The sequence below is a fragment of the Lactuca virosa genome, chromosome 9, assembly GCF_052849685.1.
Source record: "Lactuca virosa cultivar CGN04683 chromosome 9, Lactuca_virosa_CGN04683_v6, whole genome shotgun sequence".
NCBI lineage: Eukaryota > Viridiplantae > Streptophyta > Magnoliopsida > Asterales > Asteraceae > Lactuca > Lactuca virosa.
Genome location: NC_136434.1, coordinates 48,210,139 through 48,234,928, shown reverse-complemented (window position 1 = coordinate 48,234,928; position 24,790 = coordinate 48,210,139). Strand labels below are relative to the sequence as shown.

The following is a 24,790-nucleotide window of genomic DNA, read 5'->3' as shown; positions in this document are numbered from 1 at the left end:
AATATGTTTGTATTAATGTTTAGTTTGAACATGTTTCTATGAGTGTTTTTAATTTTCATTTGGATGTTTAAGACTTAAGTGTCTAAAATTCAGATATGTTTGCATCAACCATCAAGGATTTATTCATGTTTAATTGTCAATTTTATTTATGGAATCTGACCCACGAACCCAAATCTGACCTACAAACCCGCCAACCTGTGAACCCGTATAAATAAATGGGTTGGCGGGTCATATATGGGTTTATGTTCCAAACCCGCCAACCCGTGACGTGTATATTTAAATGGGTCGTGTTTAAGTTGACATATTTTGACCCACCAACACGCCAACCCGTGACACGCCAACCCAAACACGACACGATTGTCAGGCCTAAAAATACCACCACACAAACATATAACATCATTCATATTGGGTCCACATGTAACATCCGGATTCCCAGGTATATTATTTATGTGTTTAATTTTGGGATTTACTGAGTGACTCGACGAGTTGTGAGTACAACTCGTCGAGTAGAGTCGAGTTGACTGCGTGGGATTAATGAGCGGACTCGACGAGTCAGAGAGCCGACTCGCCGAGTTGGTGCTGTGTAGTGAAACCCTAAATCCCCGGGTTTGGGGCCTATATAAGGGAACTTATAGCCTCATTTGCGGCTCATCAGCTGCCCAACCTTCTTGTGTGAAACCCAAAAAGTATGTGGTGAGTTATGAGAGTCTCCAAGCTAATCTTTAGAATTTTTAATGCATCTTTTGAGGAGAAGAGGGGTTGTTCAACAAGGAACAAGGAGGAGCTATTGGATCAAGGGTCAATTCGTCCAAAGCTTCAAGGGGAAGGTAAAAGCCTGCACCTTTATCATTCTTATGGTTAGATCTCATGATTTTGGAAGGTTAGGGTTTATACCACCTTTATTTGGGACTTCGAGCTTACAGAGTTGTCTTGAGGTTTAGACTAGGGTTGTGCAAAAAACCGCACAAACCGCCCGCACCGCACCAAACCGCACCGCATAATGCGGTTTAGAATTTCGTGGTGCGGTTTGCGGTTCATCATTTTATCAAACCGCACTATGCGGTGTGGTTTGCGGTTTGTATTTATAAAATCGCGGTTCAAACCGCACCGCACCGCATGTTATATATAGACTTTTTTTTCTTTACTTTATTATAATTTCAAATCACGATTTAGAAACGATGTATTTAAATATATTTCTTACAATAACCAAATATCTATAACGTAACATTAAATCACTATTATATAAAGATTCCACGGTTTACAAGAATATAGTAACTATAACGGCAATATAGAGCAATAACAATGACACTTACAAAACTATACTAGCATGAATCACAATTTATTAATAACGATTTAACTTGAAAATTGTATTTGTTTTTTATAAAATGAAAGCAATCAATTTTTTTTAACCGGGTCAGTTTTTTGGTTTTTTGATAGATTTAATGTTGAACAACTCATTAAACTGCACAAACCGCAACCAAACCGCATAAACCGCCCGCAGCAAACCGCACCGCATAACGCGGTTTTGAACATCTGTGGTACGGTTTGCGGTTTCTAAAATATTCAAACCGCATATGTGGTGCGGTTTGCGGTTTTGACTCTAAACCGCACCAAACCGCACCGCGCACACCCCTAGTTTAGACCTCAGATCTGGACCTTGTGAGGTCCCTAGAGTACAAAGGTCCCAAATTTATTCACCCATATGAGGGATTTTGTGCTTAACACAATGTGAGAGCATGTTTTGGTATGTTGGAGCAAAACTACCATGCATGAACGTAAAGATCGAAGCTTTACGTGACAGTGGAGTCTTGGGATGCTAGATCTAGTGCTTGGAGTGGTAGAGCTGCTTTGAATCGTCTGAATGAGAAATCAGATTGAAGGGACTCGTCGAGTCTATGAGCTGACTCGACGAGTCGGCTGGGGTTTTTCCCCGATGAGGCTGGACATGGGTGACTCGGCGAGTTGACGAGACAACTCGACGAGTCAAGGTGGATTTTCGCGATAGGATAGAAGAAGCAAAGGGGACTCGACGAGTCACATAGATGCACTCGGCGAGTCGGTCAAACATGGACTGTTGACTCGAGTTTGACTTCTGTTGACTTTAGGGTTTGGTCATACATGAGTAATGGAGACCATGGAGGGGTAAAATGGTCTTTTACCCAATCCAAGAGCTAGAGAGAGAGAGAGGGCAACCTTTTTGATATATTTAGTATGAGTGGAGTATTATTTAGAGATATTTATCCTATGTCTTAGGCGGAGGCTAGTTCGAGATTTCCGTGTGCGAGATTGTTACTTGTTAGCTTTCGAGGTGAGTCTTCTCACTATACTTTGCCTAGAGTGGTAACTTTTGTGTGACCAAAGGGTCTTATGTGCTTATATTGAGTATTGTGATATCCTACATTATGTCTTTGTGATTTATGCTATGTATTATCCTGAGTTTACTGAGTTAGGACCGGAGGGTCCACCCGAGTTATGGGACCGGAGGGTCCCACTGAGACACACTGACCGGAGGGTCTTATATGAGTATAGCCATGAGAGGCTACTGAGATGTGTGTGGTATTTTGGGGAACTCACTAAGATTTGTGCTTACCGTGTTATGTGATATGTGTTTCAGGTACTTTTCATGATATCGGAAAGGCGCCGGCTCGATTGTACACATGAGAGAAAGAGTTATGTTTGGAGGATCCTAGATTTGTGATAAAACAATTTTAAATAAAAATGTGTTGATAAATTGCTACTTGTGATTTTGAGGAAATGTGACATGTGTTTCATTGTGTTTTGAAATGAAAATTTTGTTTGAAAATTTATGGTGTTACACCACAACTAACAGACTAGATTACCGCTGAGCCCACATCATGAGTCTGGCTTACCTTCTGGCCCACAACTCATGTCTTGATTGCTCCCGAGCCCACAACATAAGTCTGGCTTGCCTTACTAGCCCACATCTTATGTCTGGCTTTGTAACATCCCAAGTTCGAAAGCAAGAAGTTGGAGGGTGCTAAGTGTAAATTAAGGAAGCTACTCGACGAGTAGGTATGCTACTCGTCGAGTCGGAGCAGGATTGATCGCGGGTTAAGTGGCCAACTCGCCGAGTCGCAAGACGTGCTCGACGAGTTGGTGCTGGAATGAGAAAACCCTAATCCCGAGGGTTGCACCCTATTTAAAGGACTTTATGTCCTTCTCCCAGCCTCCTATTCCCCCAGAGAGTTCCAGGAAACCCTAGATTCGAGTGAGTCTCCATTAATAGAGAGAATAGAGCCTTGGATGAGAAAATCTTGGAAAGGGGCTTGAAGATCAAGAGACTTGCTGCAAAGGAGTGGTGTAGATTCGGGATCTACTTCAATTGGAGCATATATTGGAGGTATTAATCTGTTGCTTGGGCTCTTTTGTATCTAGATCCATTATCATTTGAGATTTGGGGCATTTTTGGTATGATTGTGAGCTATTTCGAGTTAGAGGCTTAGATCTGAGGTTGCTACTTCAGATCTAGGCTTGTGATGGTCCATAATATCATAAAGCTCATGTCTAAGAGTTATTGGTGAACCCCCTTTATCATAAACCCTAGCCCTAGAGTGTTTTGGGCTTATAAGGGTATTTTGGTAATTTTGGTATTGGTTCTTTGGTAGTGTGCTGTGGTGAAGTTCGTGTCGGTGGTCGGAGCAACTTGGTCTTATCTCTTCAGTCGGCAATTGCAGGTGAGTTATCCTCACTATATCGACAGGGTCTACGGCACCAAGGCCGGCCCTTTATCGGATGGAAATCCGGGTATTGTTTGTTATGTTATTGCTTTGCTAGATCTGCATCCCGGTATTTAGGGTAATGTTATGTTAGTGACCTGGTTAAGGTCGGTACCCGGTATATAGGGTAATGTTATGCTAGTGACCGGTTAGGTCAGAATCCTGGTCAGGATGTTGATATGCTATGTGATCTGTTAGACTGTTTGTCTAGTTAAGGATTTGTTATGCGATTAATTGTTTATGTGCACATGGTTGTTTGACGGGGGTTGGGTTGAGGCGGGTCCTGCTTTATGTTGTAGGCCAACATACCCAGGGCGGACCGGATATCCCGAAGGCCCAGCGAGCGGTCCGGATAGGCTGAAGGCCCCAAGAGGGCGGACCAGACGTGCCGAGGCTCGGAGAGTGGACCAGGCCGACTGAAGGCCCGGTGTGGGCGGACCAGTCATACTGTAGACTCAGAGAGTGGACCAGGTGGATTGAAGGCCCGGTACGGGCGGACCAATCACACTGTAGACTCGATGTACATGGCTAGACTCGGAGGGTGGACCAGGTGGACTGAAGGCCCGGTGCGGGCGGACCAGTCACACAGTAGACCCGATGTGCATGGCTGTTCTATTTGTGATATGAGTATGTTTATGTGTGGTTGGTATTTTGGGGGTAACTCACTAAGCTTTCGGGCTTACAGTTCAGTGTATTGTTTCAGGTACTTCAGTAGATCGTGGCAAGGCGAAGGCGTGATCGTACCGCTCCTCATGTTTTATGATTTATGTGATATGGTTATGGGGGATACTCTGATGTTTAAACTATTTTGAAAACGAGATGTATGAACTTAATGGTTTTTGAATGAATTAAAATGTTCTAATTTGGCTCAATTTTTATGGGTGTTACAGGCTTGCTCCTGAGCCCATGACATAAGTCTGGCTTGTCTTACTGGCCCACATCTTATGTTTGGCTTGCTCCTGAGCCCACGACATAAGTCTGGCTTGTCTTACTGGCCCACAACTTATGTATGACTTGCTCCCAGGTTTATTGGCTTCCACACAAAACAGGATTGCCTCAACCCAACCATACTATGTCGACATATATATAACAAATAATATATATCTAGTAAACAGATAATCATATAACAAATCAGACAAACAGGTAGATCATATCACTACTGCATAGCAACGTCGTATATACCAGGACACAGATCTAACAGATCACTAGAACATAACAACATCCTCTATACCAGGATACATAACCTAGTGGGCCAGCATTGATGTCTTCGACCCACAAGTACAGTAAGGAAAACTTACATGAATCGAAGAACTCTAAAACACTACGATATGATCCCTTTTTTCTGCACTGCTTGCACCCGCCAATCCACTAACACCATAACCAGATAAAATCTTAACCAATAGTCCAAAATCCTAAAGTTTGACCCAAAGTCAAACTTGGTTAAAACGTCAACGGTCAACGGAATTCAAAGCCCAAGACTGACCGTGTACGCCCAACGTACTCCACGTACGCACAACGTACATGATTCAAGTCCAATACGCCAAGCGTACTCCTAGGTACACCCAATGTACGCTGACTGATCCAAACATTCCATTAAGCACTTTATCCCTTAATACCTTTTTGTTTAAAGCTCAGATCTAGACTCAAAACATCGGCTTAAGTCATAAAGTTTCCACTTTTATGACTTTCCATGGCTAGAAAAGGTCCAAATTCTAAAACCTAACTTATTAATCCATTAAGACATCGTAACTCTTGCATAGAAGGGATGGAAGGACCAAGATCACATTTTTATAGTTCCTAATAGCTCCATAATGGATAAAGTTTCCAACTTTATCCATTGGAATGGTCCAAATGACCAAGATCTAGTCTTTTAAGTTTCAAAGGGACCAAATGTGCATCCTTTTTACTTAATCCATTAAGTCAAAGTTTCCAACCTTTAAATCTTAATCAAAATGATGTTTAGATGGATAAAGTTTCCAACTTTATCCATAACAAGGTCACAAACTTTCAAGATCTAAATTTTATGCATTGAAGTGACTAAAAGCTCATAACATCCAAAACTAGCTAGATCTAACAAATGAATCATCAAGATTCAAGCTTTATACCTCTAGAAGAAAGATCAAGGTGAACAAAGTCTGGATCTACAAGCTCCAATGCAACCAACATTTCTCCAAGGAGCTCCTTATTCTCCAAGATGCACCAAGAACACTCCAAAGCACTAAAAAAAAACCTTTTTTTTTGCTCACAAGGCTCAAACTAAGGTTAGGGTTTCAAGGGAGGGTGTTGGAGAGGTGGATGCCGAGAATGGAATGGGTTTGGGGAAGTTAAGGAGCTTAAATAAGGCCCAAACCACAAAAATAGGGTTTGGGTTATGATCACGTACGCCCAACGTACTCCTGGTACTCCTATCGTACCAGGGATGCCTTGTATGCCCGTCGTACTAGACTAAGCTCAAAACCTTCATAACTTCAAACAGTCATAACTTCTTCGTTCCAACTCCATTTTCGACGATCTTTATATCCACATAAAGGTATTTAAGAGCCCCACAATATTATCTAGATATCTTGGACTAAAAACTTTCCAAAAAAAAAAAAAATACATATTTCATTTAAGAAGTCTGAAACATCACTTTTCTCGTTTTAGCCTTTGACTCCAACACAAACCAAGGGCTTGGATCGCATAACCACTATTATCAACATCCAATTGGGTCTAAACCCTATTCCCTTGAAGCCCAATGCCTTTACTTGATTCATTTATAGTCCACAATCCCAAAATAAGAAACTTCCCGAAACATGATGTTACAATTGGATATTGCATAACAATGTAATTTTGATATATCGCTTCTTTACATGGTTGTTAATACGATGATTGCTTTTGACCCCAAACAATTCTACAGACAAAAACACCCTTTTAAAGTTAAAATATTATTTGGTTAACTAGTAAGACACATATATTATGTACAAGAGGTCTTGACTTGGAGCCTCTTTTACACCATTCTTTTCGTTTCTTTCCACGTCAACAAAAAGATGCCAAACCAAACCAACGGGAACCGAAAAAAAAGATACATTTCAAGTTGCATAAAATTATGAGGTACATTGAAAAAAAATGTTTATTGTAAAACCGTAAAATTTTTGTAACTAATACTATTTTAAAGTAACTTGGAACTTGTTACCACAAAATAAGTAAGAACAATAAATTAAGTGAAAATTATTAGATAAAATCAGGCAAAAAATGTTAAAAGACTACAAATGAAGGGTTTATGTTTTGTTGATCATAGGCGTGTTTGACAAAACTAATTGATAGCCGGAAGCTGTAATTTTTATTTGTTATATAAATGTTTGACAAAAATAACTAAACCATTTGAAATGTATAAATTATTTAAAACAGCTAAATATATAAATAAATTTTTAGGGCAATTATGAAAACTGATTCTAAAGGCTTAAAAACTTTTTTTAAGCGTTATATGAAATAACTTTTAGATTTAGTCATTTAGAGTTGTATTTAAATTAAAAACTAAAAACTCGTCCTTTCAAACAAAGATTTTTGTTAAAATTTAGAGTTTTGTCAAAACATAAAAAGACGAAATTCCAAAAAAGCCTTAGAACAGTAGGTATGAGTCATTTTATATGGCGTTATGACTGATGTGGCAAGCTATAACGGCGTCATAACACCATAAACACCATTTCCCCCTTGGTGTTACGGCATGTCTCGTTTGCATTATGACATTTTGCAACGGCGATGCAAACCAATCAAATCATTTTTCTTCCTCTTTTTCCTTTTCTATCTTTACTTCTTAACATGGGGAACACCATTTCCCCATTGGTGTTATGATAGTGTTATCGATGAGGTGACATATGAACCAGATATTATAAGTTATAACGTGACCATAACTAATCCTCTTACCAAACTCGTTACGATAACGTGAATTCTCGGTCAAATACACTTTGGTAAAATCGTCAACCTCTCGATTAATCTTCTCAGCCAACAACATCACAAATGCCACTTCCTCACAAAATGGAAGTTGAAACGCGCCCAAAAGCAATAATAAAAAACAGACCCCCTACATTTTTAAAACAATAAAAATAAGAAGATTCAGGGGAGGTTTGGGTTTATGTGATTATGTCGTCTCTCTCTTTCTTCGGGGTTTGGGTTACTTCTGTGTTTATAACTAGATTCAAACCTAACGCTCTTACTAAAACTCACGACATATTTATTAAAAACAAATTCTTTACTGTTATTTTCTTCCAATTTGTGCTCAAATTTTGAAAGTTCTTGAGTAGCTCTGTGTGTATTTGTTTCCCGAAATGGTGGCAACAGATGCTGTTGTGTATCTGCATAGGAAAATAAAAAACATGCCCTTGTGGGTCTTGTTTCAGGACACCAGGTATTTTAACAAATATTAAGAAGTTTTTGAAATTTGGGTTGATTTCAACTTCTGTTGGCTTCAATTATGTTGATATTGATGATCGAATGAGAATCTTGAAATAGTATTTCTTGTTTTTTGTTGATTAAGTATGTATTTAGTTGAATCTGATGTGTTTCAGGAGTATTTTTAGCAAGGATGGGCTGAATTTAGAAATCACAAAGATCGCAGTCCCTGCAGCCTTGGGTTTAATGGCAGACCCCATTGCTTCTTTGATCGACACAGCCTTCATCGGCCATTTAGGTTAATTTGATAACTTCTAACTTCTATATATGACAAGTTATATATATTTATTTGGGTAATGCAAAACATTGAAGTTTTTTAAATAATATAGGATCTGTGGAGCTTGCTGGTGTTGGGGTTGCCATAGCTATTTTCAATCAAGCTTCAAAGATCGCAATATTCCCACTTGTAAGCATCACAACTTCTTTTGTGGCTGAAGAAGATAGCGCTACAACCTCAAGTTCCACTCTTGATGATATTGAGTTACAAAATCCGATGCTACCAAAATTACCTCGTATGATTTGTATACATACAATTACATTTTTTTCTTCGAGTGATTGACTTTTTGAATAATATTATTCTCTCTTTCCACTTGTAAATTTTTGTGCTAATTAATTAATTAATTATTAACATGGTTTTGGGATTTGAGCAGAGGATATGAACAGGATGCTGAATAACACTGGGAGAAGACATATCTCATCAGCTTCATCGGCTTTGTTGATAGGTGGCATGCTTGGTCTCATCCAAGCTCTTTTGCTCATTGTCTCTGCAAAACCAATATTAAATTATATGGGCATAAAATCTGTAAGTTTTAGGTTGTGGATTGGTGCAACTTATATCATATTTTTAACAAAAAAAATATATTCTAAATATATTACTACAGTATTTTATAACTCATTTGAAGAAGTTTTATTTACACAAAAGATGATGTTAACATCTTGAAATTGGTGTTGGGGTCGTCAGTTTAATTATCATATTTAGGATTTTATAAATAACTGTTGAAGAATATTCTCCATTATTAATGGTTGATGAATTAACTTTATTTATGGCGTTATTTTAAATAACCATTCAGGATTCTCCGATGCTAAGCCCAGCGTACAAATATTTAACGCTGAGGTCCCTTGGTGCACCTGCTGTTCTTCTATCACTTGCCATGCAAGGAGTGTTTCGAGGGTTTAAGGATACAAAAACTCCATTATATGCAATTGGTAAGTTTCCAATCTTTCATTATCCCATGAAAAGTGCAACATATGATTTGACACATATAGTTTATGGAAACTACTTTACTATTTATAGTATAAAGTATCTAAAACACCCTTAAAATTTGGTATATTGTGTTAAATGAAGTAACACTAATTAACACCATGCTGTATTTAGTGGTGGGAGCTATAGTGAATATTGTTTTGGACCCAATACTAATATTCGTATTCAAGATGGGGGTTATTGGTGCAGCTATTGCTCATGTTTTCTCTCAGTAAGTTTTACGTTTTTTTAATTAATTATATAAGATTTTAATTATTGGCTTTGTCTTATATAAGCGTATTATATGTGAAGGTACTTGATCTCATTGATCCTCCTATGGAAATTGATGGAGCAAGTTGACCTTTTACCTCCACACATTAAAGATTTGCAACTCGGTCGGTTTTTGAAAAATGGTAAGAAATGTTAATCTGTCATGTCAAAATAACTAAATGATGTGTTTAATTACTTTTTTTTTTGTTACAGGGTTTCTTTTATTGATGAGAGTGATTGCAGCAACATTCTGTGTAACCCTAGCAGCATCCATGTCAACCAGGCTAGGATCAACAGAAATGGCTGCCTTTCAGATTTGCTTGCAGGTTTGGGTGGCAGCCTCGTTGCTTGCTGATGGTTTGGCTGTCGCTGGCCAGGTAGTCTTCTTGGAAATTAAAGTCAAAGAAAGGTCAAAGTCCAATAGAAATCACAACATTTAATGCTTATGCTTTTGTGTCATGCATGTCATGTATAATCCAGGTGATTCTTGCAGGAGCTTTCGCAAGACAAGATTACACGAGAGCAACAGCAACAGCTGCCCGGGTACTCCAAGTGAGTTTGACCTTTGACCTTTGACCATTTATTGTTTTAGCGATTTTTGTATATAATACGTGTTTGATTTCTTTTGATCACTTTGTGCAGTTAGCTTTGGCTATGGGACTTGTTCTCTCATTAATTGTTGGTGTTGGATTAAGCTTCTCATCAGGAGTGTTTACAACAGACACCAAAGTTCTACGACTCTTGAGTTTAGGCATCCCGGTATATATATACATCCATTTTTTGTCTAATCTTTTTGGATGGGAGAAATAATTGCAATTTTTTGTTTTATTGACATTGAGTCCTAGTCCGGTGCATGTCAAATACAGTACAATCTTTAATACATTTCATTTGGCTTGTTAGTTTGTTGCAGCAACTCAACCCATAAATACAATTGCATTTGTATTTGATGGGATCAACTATGGCTCATCAGATTATTTTTACTCCGCCTTCTCAATGGTAAGTTCATTTTCTCTTCTGTCTATTTAAAATAATCCCATACCATTTCTTGTTTCTAATGTATCAATAAGTCGGATGTTTTTTCTGTTCTTCAGGTTTTGGTAGCCTTAGCAAGTGTTGTATGCTTGTGGTTACTATCCTCACATTACGGGTTTGTGGGCATATGGGTCGCATTATCCATCTTTATGGGTTTACGAGTAATAGCTGGCCTAGGGAGGTAAATTCTTTGAATAAAAAAGAGGCCAATTCCATTATTCCATTACTAGGTTCTTGCAAGTTCATTGTTTTCATAACTCATAACTTATAATATAACTTTATGGTTTTGCAGGATTGGAACCGCTAGTGGACCATGGAGTTTTCTCAACAAGTATTAGGCCGGGGTTTCCTCTTTTCGTGTTCAATAGCACTAAATGAATATGTATACATGTATATATGAACAAATAGTGGCTTGTTTGTTCTTTGTATAAACAAAAGATTCAGTATGAATGAGAAGGATGAATGTTTGGTTTAATGAAATGAAATTACGAAGGAATGGAATAGATCATTTAGGGAAGCAAGGTAAAAAAAAATGAGTTAATATGTCACGAAATGTTTTGGTCTTTGGGAGGAAATGAATTTTTATATGAATATTTGTATTATATATAATTAACGGGTTCATTTATTTTCACAGAACCCCTAGTTGAAACTCATCAAAATCCAAACAAAATTACGAGTAATACAAACACATTTTAAGTTGTTTTAAGAAAATAATATATAGTTTTATTTAAAATGTATAAGTTTCAAAGATGTGCAACTAAAATTTACATAAAAAAAATATAAGTATTGTACTTTTCCATTCCAAAATGATGTGATAAAAAAAAATATGCATCAAGTAAGACTATCCGTTAAATTATAGTTTTGGTCCCTATGCTTAAAGCCAATCTGCAATTTGAGTCTAATTTTTTTTTATTTACTTTTCAAATTGATGTGGCTTATCCCTATGGTTTCCAAAAATTGCTAGCATGATCCTAAAGACTAACTCCATCAATTATCATCCGCTAAATACTTGTAAATCGACCATTATACCCAGGGGTGATTCCACTATGGTGCCCATAGTGGCACCGACAACCCCTAGTTTTTTCGGATGCAGGGTAAAAATTTTCGAATTTTTCGTTTTTTCTACTATTGTCCACTACTTTAAAAAAAATGTCACTGACAACACCTACTACAAAATCCTGCGTCCGTCCCTGATTATACCCCTCATTTTGTTTATTTTTTTCTGTCAATTTGACATTGCTAATAACTAAATATTAAAATATTCCTTAAAAGAGATCAACCCCATTCATTGCCTCTTTCTTCACCTCCCGCTTTTGGTTTAGTTTTTCTCGCGGCATCTGCAACGTTGCATATCCAACGCTGATATGCCGGAAGCCCCATCTTTGGCAGATACATCGTCTCTCTTACCTGATAATATCACCTCTGGGCACTGACATTGTAACCCACCCCCTCAACTCCAGCCACCGGCTACGCCATCCCTCATCTGTACTTTTTAGTGGTATATTTTCCTAGTAAGTTTTCTGATTTTTCGACAACAGGTGTATGTTGGGTGATGTGGTGATGATGGTACTAGTAATAGTGGTAGTGTTTCGTGGTTGTGATTGGTGGTGTAATGGTGGTGGTGGTTGTGATTTGTTGGCGGAGCCAAGAATTTTAATATGGGGGTACAAACATTATCAATATATATTCTATGTAGTTATCATATACCGGAGATTAAAAAAAATGGTACAATATCTTAAGGTGGGGGTACAATAACATAGAACATGTTTACAAATAAAATTTTTTATATATACATAAAACAATTTTTTGGGGATGCTGTAGTACCCCCAACGCCCCATCTAACTCCGCTACTGGTGGTGGTGGTAGTCATTGGTGGTGTAGTCGTGGTGGTGATCATTGGCGATGGTGATTGTTGGTGTAGTGGTGGTATTGGATGGGATACGCCTTTTTATTTAATAATTAAAAAAATAAAAGAATTAAAAAAACTAGGATAATCTTGTTTTTTCTGAAATTATCCAAGTTACTTTTGATATTCTGATATCATATTTCTAACAAAGTTCAATAATAAACTATAATTAGATACTTTGAAGTACGTGACTATGCAGGAAAAGGATGTAGGCATGTAGCATTGTCCATGGGCGGAGCTTTATTAGGGCCCTATACTTTCATTTTATACATATTAGACCAAAAAATATAAAATTTTGGCAGTGGCCCCCTGCTCATCGATTTTTATACATATTATATTTTCGGCCCCCAAATCATATGTTGAAGCTCCGCCCCTGGCTGTGTCCCAACAATTTTCTTCTACTTCAACTCACATGCGCTCATGACGGAGGTTGTGATGCCAATTGTAAGGTTAAGATTTTATTTCAAGGGTAGCTAAGGAATTTCAACGATATTAGCCTATTAAGTAGAGCAAACACATAGCAAGAGCAAACACATAGCAAAGAGCTGAAACAGTCGAAATGTCACACCCCAAAACCAAGAACGGCGGAAACGTTCAGGGGTGGAGGACGTCATGTAAAGTATCATAACAGTGCAAAGTAGTAAACAAGCAACAACATCATCCATTGCATTAAAAGCAAAGTTTTAATACATGAGTGTTCTTTCATTGTAATAAGACACCAAAATATGTAATCAAAATAAAAGACGAGTCTTGTCTGTGCTCCGTCTTCTCCAAACCTGGTCATCGTATCTGTCTACTGGTGACCTGAGAATACAAGTTATTTTGAAAGCGCAGATCAGCATAAAGCTGGTGAATTCATAAGTATTATGGTGTCATTGATTCGAAAAGCTGTTATGAAAGACTTGTAAATGTTTAATGAAACATTTAGTATAAGTGTGAAAACCCTAGAAAATCCCATATTTCCTACTAGTATAAAAATTAGTCTTCTACCAAGACCCGAATGCTTTGAAGGTTTGTATTTCTGTATCAATGAAGATTTTTCCCTGTACAACTATTATTATAAAAATATAGTCTACCTCATCGTTTATGTGAATGTGTCACAAAATAAAAGTAATAGGGAAAATTATATAATCATTGAAATCATATCCTTTTGCCTTAGGATAATCACGGCGTGGAAACTCGCCGAACAGTACAACCGAGAACATCCGTCGATGAACAGGTCCCGCTGTAGCTAGCAGCCAGGTGTAGGATGGTCAGTCCCGTATAGTATATATATAGTATTTCTCTCTAGTATTTCTCTCTGGAAACATGTAATAATATCTCTTCATATAGTAGTATAGACTCATGAATGAACTGACTCTTGTGAAATTCCTTGTAATAGGAATAATAATTTGTATCCCCTAAACTATACCTATAATAGTTTACTGGAATGTAAATTGAATGTCCAAGTAGGTTTATACACCCTTGCTACTCAAGAGTGTTGGAAACTGAAGAAAGAATGAAAGCTCTCATATCAATACATATATACATGAAACATAAGTGTATAGATATGCTTTTTAACATTAAATTGAAAGAGGTTTTGTAAAACTTTTAAGATTTTTGAACAATAAATAATAATGACTTGATGTCAGTTTATAAATAATTCAAAAGTAATTTGTTGATAACAAAGTAAAAATAACTGAAAAGCATTGAATTTATCACATTTTGAAGTATGTGAAATCAGTTGTGTGAAAACACAGTTATAAATCACATGTGATTGATTCTATAACTTCCTGTTTTCTACTTGTATTCCCCCCCCCCCCCCAATGAAAGCATTTAAAATCATTTAAAAGATTGATTAAGGGGGTATGAACTCACCTGTAGTGAGTGGTTTGGATGAACGGATGATGTAGGATGCTAAGTGTCAAGTGAAGACTTGTACACACACAATGATCCTAGTTAACATATAATAACACATATATGTATCCAATTAGTCATAGAACAACTAATTAACCAAATTTAAGACATCCTAAGACATGTAAAACACTTGATTTAAGTGCTATAAGTCCTAAGGATTGCATCTAAGGGTGGTAGGACCTTGTAATTGAGTTTAGGGTTCAAGGGTAAACTCTTTTGGAGTTTACGGTTTTGTGACCAACTCTTATTGAGTTTACGGTCGTAAACCCATTCTTATTAAGTTTACGGTCGTAAACCCATGAGTTTACGGCCATAAACTCATGGTACTCGACCATTTTGTGTTTTGAAGACATAAAGATCATAAGAAGCATTCCTACTTCATGTTTAAGCCTTAGGAAAAGATTACGGCACCATTTCACTCCTTTAGGGAGTTTACGGTCCTTGGACCACTTCTCCTTGGGTTTACGGCCGTAAACCCAAATGGTTTATGGTCTTTTGATGTTTTCAAGTACTAAGCACATCAAGGAAGGGGTCTAGGCTAGTTTCCAAGGCTTGGTAAGGGACTAGGGCCACTTTGGCCCCTTTGTTAGGGTTTACGGTCCAAGGTGTTCTTGGACCGTAAACACCTTTGATCATTTGATTCCTTGTGTTTTCTAGATGATTAGAAGTGTAACAAGTCTTATAATACACTAGGGTAAGAGTACTTACTAGGTAGAAGCTTGAAAAGGTGCTAAAAGTCCAAGAACACTAGTGTGTGTTCTTGGTGAAACTTGAAGATCTACACTTTTGGAATGATTTCACGGATGGAATCATGTAAGATCACTAGATTAAGGTAGATATCAACTTATTAGGGTAAGAAACACTTACAAGTTGAAGATCAAGAAGGAAAATTCGGATGCTACTTGAGAGGATTTGAGTTCTAGCTTGAAATTGGTGAAAAAGTGATTAAAATGGCTAAGTGCCATATTTATACCCTTGGGGTTTACGGCCGTAAACCCCTTGTTTAGGCCGTAAACTCCAAACTCTTAGAGTTTTGGGACATTATTGCTACACAATAAACCCTAGGGCATCCTCTCTCATGTTATCTCCTGAGGTACTAACTTTAAAACACTCAAACTGACTCTACACAGCTCAAAAGTTAGCAGAAACTGTTCTAACTTCTATTGAAATGAATGGTTGTACAGAATAGAAATTTCGGGTTGTCACACGAAACACAATATAATATCTATAATAAATCTCCTTGTAAGTAGGTCAGAAAAAATTAGACTTATTATAAAAAATATATTTATTAAACTAATCACAATAAGAGGGTAGTTAACAAAAATACCATATTTATCTCATTTTTTTTAAAACAACTAACTTGTGCAGAACACGACATTCCGATGTAATAAAGTATGTTTCAGATTGTTACAAAGTTGGTGAGATTTGATGTAAAGATAGTATGAAATTTGATATGTCTGAAAGTAGATTCGCTTCAGACCGATGAGACGTGACATAAAGTTCGTGAACTGATATAAACTTATTCGAGACTTATTTAATGTTGATTTCATTTTCATTACAACACCATCCCCTCTCAAGAAAATTATGGTAACCTTACTCTAGATATGTTTGGATTCATCGTATATTTGTCAAAATGATAGCATATAATGGTCTTATATCGTAATTTACTTCGTTATTGGTAAGTTTTTTGAGTTTTGTCTATATGAGCTTGAAACAAAACATCCAATACATCATTCTAGAAAAGTTTGTCGTATACATGCCTGATTTGTCGTATTAGGATCGGAATACGTGTTCCAAATTTGTTGTGAATGTCTAAAAGACATTTTTTTTCTAAGTACCATACTCCAAATTAACATATATTTGTGGTTTTTTGTGTTAAAACATGTTATGAATACTTAAAGAAGGAATCTAAAATAATGAGAAGGAATCTAAAGAAGTCCTCATGTCGAAAGGTTGCTTTTCCTTAATTTCATGTACATTTAGACTTGGTTTAGGGTGCCTAAGACTACCCCCATTAGGGTTCCTAGTGAGCCGAGCCGCTCGTGACAAAAAAGATATTAAAAAAATAAGAATTGGACAATGCTTGGTGAGCTAGTTCATGGTCACGGTCTCCGCTCGCTTGAGATTGTGCAATAACTTTATGTGTACGTGTCCAACTTTATTAGAGGGAAATCAATTAATTTTATACCAAAAACTGATTTTTGTTAATAAGGAAATTTTATCTTTAATAAAAAATAAAATAAAATATACCAAAAAACTTAATTTAATTTTCTCTGCAAAAAAAAGACCAATATTGATATAGTTTAATAAATATAAAATTTAAATATAAAATAGGTTGGGTTAGGCTGCTAATAAATGTAAAAAATTAGATTGTATTGGATTGTATAGGTGGAAGAAATATAAATTAATTTTTTATAGAAAAATTGGGTTGGATTGGATTGCTAACGGGGATAGCCTAATACACCTACCACACTTGCATATTGAGAAGTCTAAACATCAAAAGGAATAGGGTACCTAATATTTTGGCCTCAAGTAATTAAATACATGTTGACCAAGTGCACATATGTTAGATATTGTAATTAGTTACGGTTTTGGTTTTAGTCTTAGAGGATGTTAGGGTATGAATTGTATTTTGTTACGGTTTAAAGTTTAGGTTGCATATTTTAGTATATTTGGTTATATGTATAAGAAAAGATTCCTTTTTTATTTATGATGTTATATACGTTTCCTAAAACGATTAAAAAATAGTGTTGGAAGCATAGACTTGGATTTACCACAATAACAAAAAAGATGGTTATCTTTACTCATGCTTTTAACAACAGTCTCTCAACTCGATACCCACCACCCAAATACAACACAACTTAATTAAGGCATGGAGCGAACCCTATGAATTAAGACATTCATCAAGGGTACATGCTGCTCCCAGGTGCTCATCAACAATCTAACATCCAACATAAGAAGGATAAATGATAAGCCTTTAAAATAATGTGATTTATGGATTTGAATTAAAAACCTTATTTATGAATTCTTTTATACTTATCGTAAGTATACATGACTACATTCTTTAGTTTAAAGTAATACACGTGTACTAAAGAGGCTCAAATCTTGATGGATACAGTTATTCGAAGATACAAATGCGACATAATCATTGATTCCAAATCATTGCCACCTTGTAACCTTTTCCTTTTCCACTGAACAAGTGGAAGAAAAAGAAAACCACTTACTCATATGATTACATGAACCATGATGCCCATACACAAGTTATCATAATTAAACCAATATCCCACAAGGTGTTATATGAACAATAATATATTTTGTTCCAAAACAAAGACAAACAATAAAGTTCGGTGTTAAACAAATAATATTCTTGTAACTTTGAGAAAAATTGGACTAGAGTTTATAACTTTCTGCTATATTAATAACAAATAAAAAATAATCAGATTTTCCCTTTTTTTTTTTGCCATGTATTGTTATTTACCTCCAATTCCTAGCTTAAGTTCTTTAGAGCCACAAGTTGATCAAGCTGCATTTGCTCAATCCATGCTGAAAGAACCGATTCATCCATTTGCTCCATTTCACTTTCGTTCACTTCATGAGTCTGAGGCTGTTCATTCTGAACCCATGACACGTCAGCATCCTCCCTAAACGAAGACGACCTTCTAACTTTCCCAAAATCATCCGCATTAACCGCCCAGTCAGCTTTCCCACTACCCGAAGAATCCCACTTTGACCACGGGTCAACAGAAGAACCCGTGTTTGACTTTGACCCAAGTTCTCGTGAGCTCAAACTTCGAAACGGTTGTTGATGTTGATTCTCTCGGGCCAACTTTGAAACCCGTGAACTCATCGGTGAAATCGCTTCCATACTGCGAGGTGACATCGATTGACCCGTATAATTCGTGTTTATAGGAGCCAACATTCCTTGTTGTTGTTGAAACGCGTTAAAAACCGACGAATTGTTCCTCGGAGAAAACATCGATTGATCCGAAAAACGAGGAGACAAGGTTTCGTTTGCAAATAAATCCTCTAACACCGTTTGATTATGACCCGATCTTTGTAAAAACATACTCAAATCTTGATCTCTCGCATTCAATGATGACCTTAATCGACTCGATTGAAGATTACTTCCCGGTAAAAGCAAAGACGGGACATTCGGGACACTTGATTGTTGCCAATTTGACATTGCGTTTGCTGACGGGGACATGGGCGGTGTAAATGACGAAGGTGACCCTGGAATCAAGCTCATGGCAGCTGCAAATTCCAATGATGACATGGCCCTAGGCGAGGGGTATAATGGTCGAAGCTCGTCTTGCGTGTGAGCAAAGAAACAAACCCGGCGGTTACAACTTGTCCCGTCTTTACATAACCGGGTCCGGTATTGAGCCGGGTGGAGCCAACACTCGAAAACCCCGTGCGCGTATTCGCACATATCGCCTCTTCTACACGCGCCTTTTCTAAAATCGGGACACGGGACACAGCTGTAATGAAACTTCCGTGGGTCCCGCCTACGCGCGTTTTCGCCTGGGTGGACAAATGGGCATTCGGTCCAATCGTGTGAGTAAGCACGCGAACATGGCTGGATCTTAAACGAATATATTCTAAACTCGTCTGTTGAATAGATCCCGTTTTTTATATCGGGTAAAGACGGGTCAACCGGGTACTCCCGTTTACCGTCGTTCAATGATATTTTTGGGGACGAGGGTAAATCCGTAAATTCGGTTTCGTTTGTTGCAAGAAGTTCTTTGAGGGTATTTTTGGTATTTGGAAACTTTGGAGAGACGACGATCACATCCACGGGGCGTAACCCGTTAACATCGATTAAATATGGGTCCGCGCCTTCTGATAAGAGAAGTTTGATGACATCGGCGGCATTGGGTGATCCACTGGCGGCAGCACAGTGAAGGGCGGTGGTTTTATCAGCACCAGTTGAACGATTCACATCGGACTTAGATAAAGAAAGAATCAATTTCAATACATCGATGCTTCCATACATTGAAGCCACCATTAATGGAGTTCTGTGTTCAAGAACCATTTGTTTTGAGCACTTTTGACGTTCGTACCATAATCCAACCTCGTCAATGGTGGAGGGGTTTTGCTCGATTAGTTTTGTAAAACCGTTGATATCATTATTGGCTGCATGTTCAAGCAATGTAGCAAAAGTGTCGTTGGTCTCCACAGTCAACTGGTTCATCTTTGAGTCGGGTAGCTTTCTATCTGCAAGAAATCACAGATAACACAAATCATGAATCGAAATCCAAGATCTTTTTCAACTCCAAACGCAATTGTATAGCAAGATGATGTTCAGAAAAATCCAAATCGATTGATATAAATTGGTGTATATAACTAATCTTCCGTAAAAGGATTGATAATCGATTAACTATGATGTTTTGAATCCGCTGTTTCCTATAGATTCGTTTTAAGTCAAAATCCCCAATTTTGAATACCTACCAACAATGAGAGTTCTGAACGAAACCCCTAAAAACCCACAACGAAAGAAGGAAAGAAACCCTAGATTATATGAATCACACAGATGTTGTACTAAACGCTTTAAAGATTGTACTCTTGCTCTACCAACTATGAACAAGCTTCATCAATACCATTTCTTGTTGAATTAGACACAACAATCGCATTCCTTAACTGATCCAAAGAAGAAGAAAGATAAACAAATAATAAACGCACATACACACACAGCAAAAAGGCGTTTCAAGAAGATAGAAAAAGTATCATACATATCACTACAACCGCACACAGTGAGTGTGTACGGATACACAGCTATAGATAGATAAACATACACATACACATACACTTACAAGAGAAACATATTATAAATGGGTATTCAGAAAGCTTAAGATCGGAAAGTTCGAAGAAGCTTTTCTCCCCTGCGAGAAGCATAAACTTACAGTAGTTTTTGAAGCAGAACATATGTATCGTTTGTTGAGTTCATGATGAAGGATTTTGGGGTTTACAGATCTAAAATGCGAAAGCTGTGAAGGAAAAATGCAAAGACGAGTGCTTCTTCATCCTTCACCATTTCCTATGCTCTTTCTCTCTCAACTCCAATTGATTATTACTGGGAATAAAGTTTTAAAGAAGGTCGACAAGTTTTTTTTGGCTAAATGTTACGTTTTGGCCCTTACGTCTTTTTAAATAATAAAATTACAAACACCTCTCGTTCAAGACGAGCTAATACGAGTCGATGGTCTCCACTCGACGAATCGAGTCAACATGGACTGTTGATTATGACGGGGGACTTTGACTTTGACCAAGAGTTGACCAGTTGACTTTTGAGAGTATTCTGGTAATTTGGAGATTTACGAAAAAGGGTTTTATGGTAATGATATGTGGTGGAGTTCGTGTTGGTGATCCGGGAGTTGAGCTTCTAGTTTCAGACGACAGTTGTGAGGTGAGTTTTCCTCACTATACTCAAGGGTCTAAGGCACCAAGACCGGCCCTTTGGATTATTATATGGTTATGTTATGCTAGTATAATCAGTTAGATGGGTATCCTAGAGGGTAAAGATAATATTATATGATATGTGGTATGATCTGTTAGATTGGCATCCTGGTAGATAGGATGGTGTTATGTGTTATGTGGTAAGATCTGTTAGATCAAGTATTGTCTATAGATTGTTATGTGTTATCTATTATATGTGCACATGTTTGTTTGGCGGTTGAGGCTTATCTGTTTGGTGCGAAGGCCAATAGACCTGGGCATTCCAACTTGTAGGTTGTGGGCCGTGAGTATTTTATCCCGATGATGATTGGACTCAGAGTATGTGGGCATTCCAACCGGTTGGTTGTGGGCCTGGGGTATTCCAACCTGATGGTTGATTGGACCCATAGTGTGTTGGCAATCCAACTTGTTGGTTGTGGGCCTGGGATATTCCAACCCGATGGTTGATTGGACCCATATTATGCTGTTATGATTCTATGTGTATTGTTGCGGGTATGGGTATTTTGGGGGAACTCACTAAGCTCTCGGGCTTACAGTTTCAGTTTATTGTTTCAGGTACGTCAGAGGATCGCGGCAAGGCGAAGGCGTGATCGTACAGCTCCTCATGTTTTGTCTATGTTTCTGGGAAAACTCTGATATTATACATTTTGAAAACAAACTTGTAATGATTTTTAATGGTTTGAAATGTTTTAAAAATTTTAAATTGGTTGAAAGTTTTAGGGTGTTACAAAAAGAGGTTGTTTGCCTTGAGTGTTTAATTTTATTTTTTTTTATTTTTTTTATAGGAACCCGTAAATATCCTATGGAAGTCTTATTATAATATTTTAATAGTGACCTTGAGTTTGAGCTTCTTTAGATGACAAACTCATTCAAGAGCAAGAGGATTTTCAGAAAAAACTTCTTGCATATGAAGCATAATTGTAAGAGGCAAATTTAATAGATTCAAAAATTTAAATTCCGGATCTCAAATTCACATGGGTATCAAATCCGGTGCATCAATCCAGCTAGGTTGGACGTCACTTGCAAGTTCTTATTTAATGATCAATACTTTTTAAGTTAGGAGCTTATAACGGTATAAAAATTGAGTGTTTTTTTTTATAAATGTTTGGGTTAGTATATATAATGTCAAAATGTTATAAGTTAATAAACATTTTTTAGTATTCGACAAAATCACCAAAAAATGTTTTCTAAAGGTAGGAGACAAATATAAGTTATAAATAGTTTTTGATAAATTATGATGAATAACTTATTAAAAATGACTTATTAGAAATGTGAGACAACTATAAGTTATTTTTAAAATATATTTATAATTTTTTTTAGCTTATAATAATAAGCTTCAAAACTCATTTTTTAAGCTTTCCAAAACACCTTCTTACAAAGCTAACCATAAAATTGCCTATAATAAGAAAATTTGACTAATTTTTTATCCATTATTCGGGATAATAATCATTTTGTCCAAAACATAACATTCAAGATTTCGGACAATATATAATGTCAGTGTGTTTTTCATTTGCATCGTCCATTCTAAAAAATTGCTCTCGACCTCTATTTGGTAGCAGATCAAGAACAAATTTCAATCTAAGTGCAATATAAATAAAAATAAACTAAAATCAGTATTTATAATAATGTTTTAGTACCTAACTCATTTTAAATACTCGGTTTACAATGAGAACTTAAAGTCAAGTTTTCTCGTCTCTTGGTGTCTATTCTAAGTAAGGTCTAGAGGGTGTTTGGCTTGGCTTTTGTGGGGCAAAAATCCTTTTTGTAAAAGAACTTTTTGTAAAAGGACTTTTTACAAAAGTTGTTTTTTAAAATGTGTTTGGATTAGCTTTTGAAGGGAAAAAATCAAAAAATTAAAGTGTTTGGTTTAATTTTTACATGCAAAATGACTAAAAATGACATGTTTACATATTTTTGGGGGTAGATGGAGATATAAAAGTAATTTTAATGTTTAACACTGTTGAAAAGTTGTAAAAGTCATGATTTCGTGACTTTTCAAAAAGACCAAATTTACTCTATTGGAAAAGTCATTTTCAAAAGTCATTCTCATCTTCCCAAACATCTTTTTGACTTTTTCTAAAAGAAAAAGTCAAAAGTCATTTTAGAAGTTAAACCAAACACCCTCCTAGAGTCAAAATTATATATTTTTACTTCAATTTCTATATAAAATTTGGGCTACCCTTGGAACATGGTAGATCCGTTATTTCCCCCTACTACAATGATATTTAGATTCATCATGTTTTTTGCAAAATGGAACCATGTTATGCTTTTATATTATTAGTAGTTCTTCACTTGTAAATTTTTTGAATTTTGGTAATGCTACTTTTGATGTTGAAAGTTTCAACATTATAGTTTCATCTTTTTTGTTTATGCGTTTGTTATATTGTACTGGATTGTAAGAATAAATCTCTATTTAGTAGTATAATCCCGAAATGTATCATTCCCGACAACTTTTCAAATCTATTCATCGGGATCCAGATATGTTCATCGGTCGAGTATATTCGTTGGAATCCGAATATGGTATTCGTATTTTGAATTGATTGTGGGAATTGAAAATACATCTTTTCAGCTTATTGTAGTGTATATTAACATCTATATGATTTGTTTTGTTGAAACATGCAAGTAAAGTCAAACAAGAATTATGCTAATGTGGGACTAGCTCATTTGGTAAAGGCTTTATCTCTTAGATTGGATATCCCGAGTTTTAATCCGGACGTTGACGAATTCTACTAACTTTTGATGATACTAACTTCTAATCAATAACCAACTGTTAAAAAAAAGTCAAACAAGAATTCTAAAAATACCATTGATTAATAAGAAAAAAATCTAAAAAGTCAAGACATGTCAAATGGTGTATTCTTTTAATTCCACGTTTTATTATAAAGATATTAAGATTTAACAAAAAAAATCCAAATATAATCACACCAAGTGAGCCTACCAAGTATAACTACAACAAAATGAAGCTAATGCAACCCCACCAAAAGGTTGCATTAGGCCTTGAAAAAGTTGCATAATGTCTAAAACGACTTTTTACTAACGGTTGCATTAGATAACGGTTGCATTAGATAACGTTGCATTAGATCTAAAACAATTTTTTCTTTGAAATACAACCCTTTTTGAAATAGTTGCAAATCTTTTTTAGATGCAACTTTTTTTTAATGCAACATTTGTAATGCAAAAACAACTTTTAATGCTTACGAGCAACTTTTTTTACACTTAAAATGCAACTTTTTAAACTGTTTTAGTTATAATAGTTCAATTTTTTTATAATCAATTGCAACATTTATTATGTTTTAGTAAAGAATTGCAACCTTTTTATATGGCACATGCAACCTTTTTTACGTCCTTAATTGCAAAAAAATGCAACCTTTTTTACAGTCAAATGCAACTTTATTTATGTGACTTTTCTCACGCCAATGCGACATCTTTTTTCCTAGTCATGTGGAGCTACATATGTTTACTACATTGCTACAAATATTCAATGCTACTAAAATTACACCATAACAATAATAATATAAATATCTTATATAATTTTATAATCTCCTTTGACATGTCTAAATTTAAAATAACAACCATAAATCAAAGTCGACACAGAGTTGTCAACTATAATCACAAAAAAAGTATTAAAAACACCCTAGACGTGTACTAAACATAGACGATAAATCATATTAGCAACTATCAACCTTCTCTAGGTTGTTCCACAAACTTTCACATCATGGCGGCTTCAAGGTTTTCTTGTTGGTTTTTAATATCTATTCGCATGGCTTAAAATTAGGCCTGTTTTTTTCATGGTCCTCTTGAATCTCTTTTTACATTTCAATCAACTGA

General features: G+C 36.3%; 2 protein-coding genes across 3 annotated transcripts; one reads left to right on the top strand and one right to left on the bottom strand.

Moving 5' to 3' along the window:
- Positions 1-7,875: 7,875 nt before the first annotated feature.
- Positions 7,876-11,222, top strand: LOC145137260 (protein DETOXIFICATION 42-like). Of its 2 annotated transcripts, XM_079071403.1 has the most exons (13): positions 7,880-8,121; positions 8,282-8,403; positions 8,495-8,677; positions 8,816-8,967; positions 9,236-9,371; positions 9,541-9,637; positions 9,718-9,818; positions 9,889-10,052; positions 10,156-10,227; positions 10,318-10,434; positions 10,576-10,671; positions 10,767-10,888; positions 11,000-11,222. In XM_079071403.1, exons 1-13 carry the CDS (start codon positions 8,042-8,044, stop codon positions 11,043-11,045), a joined length of 1,488 nt encoding a protein of 495 aa, XP_078927529.1. In that variant the 5' UTR covers positions 7,880-8,041; the 3' UTR covers positions 11,046-11,222. The 2 variants fall into 2 exon arrangements, with proteins under 2 accessions (XP_078927530.1, XP_078927529.1); XM_079071404.1 differs by lacking the exon at positions 11,000-11,222 and having other exon boundaries at positions 7,876-8,121; positions 9,889-10,084; positions 10,169-10,227; positions 10,767-10,880.
- A 6,580-nt stretch (positions 11,223-17,802) lies between these two features.
- LOC145137595 (zinc finger CCCH domain-containing protein 30-like) lies at positions 17,803-20,612 on the bottom strand. Its single transcript, XM_079071723.1, has 2 exons — positions 20,410-20,612; positions 17,803-19,723 (listed from the first exon to the last, which is right to left on the bottom strand). Exons 1-2 carry the CDS (start codon positions 20,429-20,431, stop codon positions 17,997-17,999), a joined length of 1,749 nt encoding a protein of 582 aa, XP_078927849.1. The 5' UTR covers positions 20,432-20,612; the 3' UTR covers positions 17,803-17,996.
- Between the last annotated feature and the right edge of the window lie 4,178 nt (positions 20,613-24,790).

Coding starts and splice junctions, on each gene's coding strand:
- LOC145137260 (XM_079071403.1), top strand. CDS start 8,042: ATGGTGGCAACAGATGCTGTTGTGTATCTGCATAGGAAAATAAAAAAC. Junction 8,678..8,815: donor GATGCTACCAAAATTACCTC/GTATGATTTGTA, acceptor GGATTTGAGCAG/AGGATATGAACAGGATGCTG. Junction 10,228..10,317: donor CAGCTGCCCGGGTACTCCAA/GTGAGTTTGACC, acceptor CACTTTGTGCAG/TTAGCTTTGGCTATGGGACT.
- LOC145137595 (XM_079071723.1), bottom strand. CDS start 20,431: ATGTTCTGCTTCAAAAACTACT. Junction 19,724..20,409: donor GTTCTGCTTCAAAAACTACT/GTAAGTTTATGC, acceptor GATTTCTTGCAG/ATAGAAAGCTACCCGACTCA.